Source organism: Cebus imitator, unplaced genomic scaffold, assembly GCF_001604975.1.
Source record: "Cebus imitator isolate Cc_AM_T3 unplaced genomic scaffold, Cebus_imitator-1.0 Scaffold265, whole genome shotgun sequence".
In the NCBI taxonomy this organism is placed as follows: domain Eukaryota; kingdom Metazoa; phylum Chordata; class Mammalia; order Primates; family Cebidae; genus Cebus; species Cebus imitator.
In genome coordinates this window covers 1,598,808-1,603,176 of record NW_016107580.1, presented here as the reverse complement: position 1 = coordinate 1,603,176, position 4,369 = coordinate 1,598,808, and the positions used below count along the sequence as shown (strand labels likewise).

Sequence of the window (4,369 nt, the reverse complement as noted above, 5' to 3'; positions counted from 1 at the left end):
AAAAAAAAAAAAAAAAAAAAAAAAAAAAAAAAAAAGATTCCCTCTGGATAGTTCAGATTCCTCTACCAACCCACCAAAAATTAAATGAAGGAGAGAAAAAAATTCATACATTGCATACTCTAAGGCCACCTATTGGATATGTGGTCTCGGCATTCCACTACGGCAACCACATTTAAAAAAACAGAAAATACCCTTCTTTATACATTTTATACAACTCATCCCCCTTTATTATCCCAATAAACTTTCATAGGGATATAATTTTAGCTTGTCAAAAAGCCAGATAATTAACACATATTCATTAAAAGAAATATTAATCCCCTTTAATGAAATGTTGAAAGACAGTTTTTATTTTCCCAGCCATTGGGAGCCTGAGCCGGGTATATCACCTGAGGTCAATGTTGAAAGACAATTTTTAAACATTTCTGAGAGTCTATTTGCTAAGATTATTTTTATTTACATTGTTTTTTTATAGAAGAGGACCCGAACAGGGTTATCTCTAACTTGCTTCCAATCACAGAGATAGTCAATAGCAGAGCCGGATGTTACCCCAAACTCACGCTCTTGCTAACAGTTAACTTCCCAGCTTCATTCTTATACTCTATCATTTGTAAAACATTGTATTTTCTCATACCAAGTGTTCACACAATTTGACAGTCAAAAGTACAGCATAAAAAAACAAACTTCTGACCTCAGGTGATCCGCCCGCCTCGGTCTCCCAAAGTGCTGGGATTACCCGTGAGCCGCTGGGTGGTGAGCCACCTCGCCCGGCCTAATTTTTTTTTTCATAAGAAACACTGGACTTTTTCTGGTGACCAAAAACAAAACAAAACTGTCTTGTCATCCTCTGAAGCAAAGTAAGATTAGTCAACAGGATAAAGGGCCCTTTCGGGAGAGATACTTTACAGTGACAGAAAAGTAGAAAGGAGTTTCCCTCATCAGAATGACACAACTTTAAAGTACAACCCAACAAACTTCCAGCCACTTGAAACCCACTAACTGGACACTCCAGACAAAAACTTATTTTCAAAACTGCTGCAATTCAAAGACTCCAATGACGGTGCAGTAGAAAATTCACGGGGACTGTATAATTTTGACACCTTTCTGCAATGAGTGCCAAATGTGGTCAGGCCCCCATCTTCACTCCTCCCATCACTTTCCCTTTGAAAGATAACCTGAGACGCATCACAACCAAGCCTCTCCAACTAGGATACTGCCCTTTTATTCACAAAACGTGTCTGGCCTCATAAAGGACACAAATTACTTTTCAAAAAAAGCATGGCCCCGGGATACAAGCCCTTTCCGGGGCTAAAGGAGTTCCCACTCTTCTTGGTGCCGCCCAAGTTCACTTTATTCATGCCCCATCCAGACGCGCAGAGCTGCAATCTGTAGGAAAACTCCGGGGGGCCAGCCCAGGGCTGGGTTATAACGGTTTTGAGGAACTGGTATCACAGGCTTCTTGGGAAGAGGCCAGATAAACTCATCAAGTTTTTGTTTTGCTTTTTTTTTTTAAGTCTGGGTGGAACTTACTTTCACCAGGACGTGGGACGCCTTCCCTCCCTAATGAGTACTGGAGGACAAGCTTTCCTTTATTTTATACGAAGTCACTCACTCTACACCAAACTGAGAACACAACCCTCCCTCTTTCTGGTCGCCGAAGACGTGCCCACAGCGCAGCGGGCTGTAGGTTTGGACCCCTCAAGGCTCAGCGCCCCTCATCCCGTTTCCCCCATCCAGCCCAACGCCCACTTCGCCCGCGCCCGCCCTGGTCCTCCTGGCCGACACTCGCCCGCTCCCGGGACAAAGCGGGGCTGAAGGGACGTTTCCTTCGGGGTCCCCCCACCACAGCGGGAGCGGTGAAGCGGCCCCGAGCTCCGCGCGCACTCACCCGACAGCTCGTCCGGCTCCAGCCCGGTCTCGGTGTCCAGTCCGCAGATGACAAAGTAGTCCGCGAAGCGACTGGGCGCCGAGCCCCCTCCGCCGCCGCCGCCGCCGCCGCTCATGGCGCAGGGGCCGAGACAGGCCGGGCCGTGCGGAGCGGCACGAAGCCCCCGCAACCCCGGCGCCCGCCGGCCCTCAGGCCGCCCCTCCGGCCGCCCCTCCGGCCGCCGCCGCCGCCGCCGCCGCCGCTACCGCGGCTCGGGCCGCCGCCCCCAGCCCTGGCTCTGTCCCCTTGGCTGCCGCGGCTGCCGTGACGGGGCGGGGGGGCACCGGGCCGCCCCGCGCCGCATCCTGGATGCCCTCCCCTCTGCGCCGCCGCCGCTGCCGCTAGCCGAGAGCGCTGCGGCCCGAGCAAGCCTGAAGAAGGGCGGAAAGCGCGAGGACAGCCCCCACCGCGGCCCCTCTCCCGCCGCGCCTGCGCAGGCGCCGTCCGGGAGGGGGCGGGCTCGTGGCGGAAAGGATGACGTGATGCTCTTCTGGCCCCGCGGGCCGCAGCTTCCCGCGGTCGCCGCATCGCAGCCGGCGACTGCTTGGTCGCCCGCAACTGCCACCCCTCCCGGGACTGCGACTCTTTTAGGGAGGGCTGAGGAGGTGCGAGAAGAGTGGGCGCAGCCTGCAGAGCCGGGCATCTGGCACATGCTCTGCCCCCAACCACCCATCCAGCAACCAGAGGTCCAGAGATCTTAGCGCGGCCTTGCCATGGGGATGGGGTCGCACGGCTGAGCTCGGAAGCCCACCCAATCCTATCTGCAGCGTGTCAGCCTAGACCCCAGACAGGGCATTCTCCCTGTCCCCTCTTTTGGCAGGGGCAGATCAGCCGGTTTTGTATTTACCCTTATTTTACAGACGGGGAAACTGAGTCTCAGAAAGAAGCAAGGACTTATCCAAGGTTACACTGAGTCTAAGAGACAAAGCCTGATCTAGACTCCTGGGCTTGTGGTCAGCTCCCCGTTCCTCGCCGCTCCCATCTCCCAGCCTGGCCTTTTCCCGAGTCCTCTCTCCTGTTTTCCCTGGAAGCCTCCGGAGGCCCCTGTCATTTGGGAGCTCCCCTTCCTCTTCACCCTATGAAAACTCTCAGATCCATCTCTAAACCTGTTTTCCTGTACGAAGATGGAGAAGAGGCAGAGGAAAACTTACCTATTGGTCCTTATCCTAGGGCCTTCCGATTTCCTGTCCCATAGAAGCTAGGCAGATGTGTCTTTGTTGGAAACTGGAGATCAGAGGCCAGGAAGGCAACAAAAGTATAGTGGTTACTAGCATGGGCTCTAGAAAAAAATGCTCAGATTTCAATCCTGAAGATCATTTACTTGTGACCTTGAGCAAGTTACTTCATCTCTAGGCATCGTGGAGATTAAGTAGGAATCGTGGTTTTTAAGAAAATTACATAAGATAAATGCAAGTACAGGTCAAGCAATGAGAATACTGCCTGAAACATGGAAGTCACTCAGTAAATATTACAGATCTTTTTTTAAGACGGAGTTTTGCTCTTGTTGCCCAGGCTGGAGTGCAATGGCATGGCTCACTGCAACCTCTGCCTTCTGGATTCAAGCGATTCTCCTGCCTCAGCCACACAAGTAGCTAGGATTACAGGCACTTACCACCACGCCCAGCTAATTTTTTGTATTTAGTAGAGATGGGGTTTCATCATGTTGGTCAAGCTGGTGTCGAACCCCTGACCTCAGGTGATCTACCCTCCTCCTCTACCTCCCAAAGTGTTGGGATTACAGGCATGAGCCACTACTCCCAGCCTGGATAATTATAATTGTTCCAGAAAGAGGTCCGCTTAAGGTTTGCTCTGGCAGGCTGCCACTAAGGGTTGTAGAAGGCAGCTGGCTTCCCCAAGGGCTGAGCCTAGGCTGACTCCTAGGTTCTCCTGGGTACCTCTTTCAAATATTGGTTCCCTTGGGGAGGTTGGCCTAGAGATCGTAGCCATCATCACATGGAGCCATAGCACCTGTTTCTCCCTATATCTAACCTGCCTGAAGTTGGGGGAGAAAAGTGGAGAGGAGAAAGTAGTTTCCAAAAGCCCATTCATGGTGATGCTCCACTGTATCCTGCATGCTAGGGACACAGAGACAGTAGAGGGGGATTAGAGAGTTAAATAGTCACAGAGGCCTGGTACAGTGGCTCATGTCTATAATACCTAGGGAGGCCGAGACTGGTGGATCACTTGAGGTCAGGAGTTCGAGACCAGCCTGACCAGCATGGTGAAACCCTGTCTCTGCTAAAAATACAAAATTAGCTGGGCGTGGTGGGGGGGCAACTGTAGTCCCAGCTGCTTGGGAGGCTGAGGCAAGATAATCAACCCAGGAAGCAGAGGTTGCAGTGACCCGGGATCACCCCACTGCACTCCAGCCTGGACAACAGAACAAGGCTCTAGCTGAAAAAAAGAAAAAAACAAAAACACAAAAACAGTTACAGAGCACAGAAG

General features: G+C 51.9%; 1 protein-coding gene across 3 annotated transcripts in view; it reads right to left on the bottom strand.

The window, feature by feature from the left end:
* The window catches only part of DENND5A (DENN domain containing 5A), a 126,054-nt gene extending 123,971 nt beyond the window's left edge, over window positions 1-2,083 (bottom strand). The window contains exon 1 of one of the 3 annotated variants that reach the window (XM_017500307.1): window positions 1,886-2,083. In XM_017500307.1, coding sequence (XP_017355796.1) covers window positions 1,886-2,000 — 115 coding nt within the window. In that variant the 5' untranslated portion in view covers window positions 2,001-2,083. The remainder of the gene's footprint in view (window positions 1-1,885) is intronic. The other 2 variants (XM_017500308.1, XM_017500309.2) reach the window with 2 other exon arrangements.
* Window positions 2,084-4,369: the final 2,286 nt, after the last annotated feature.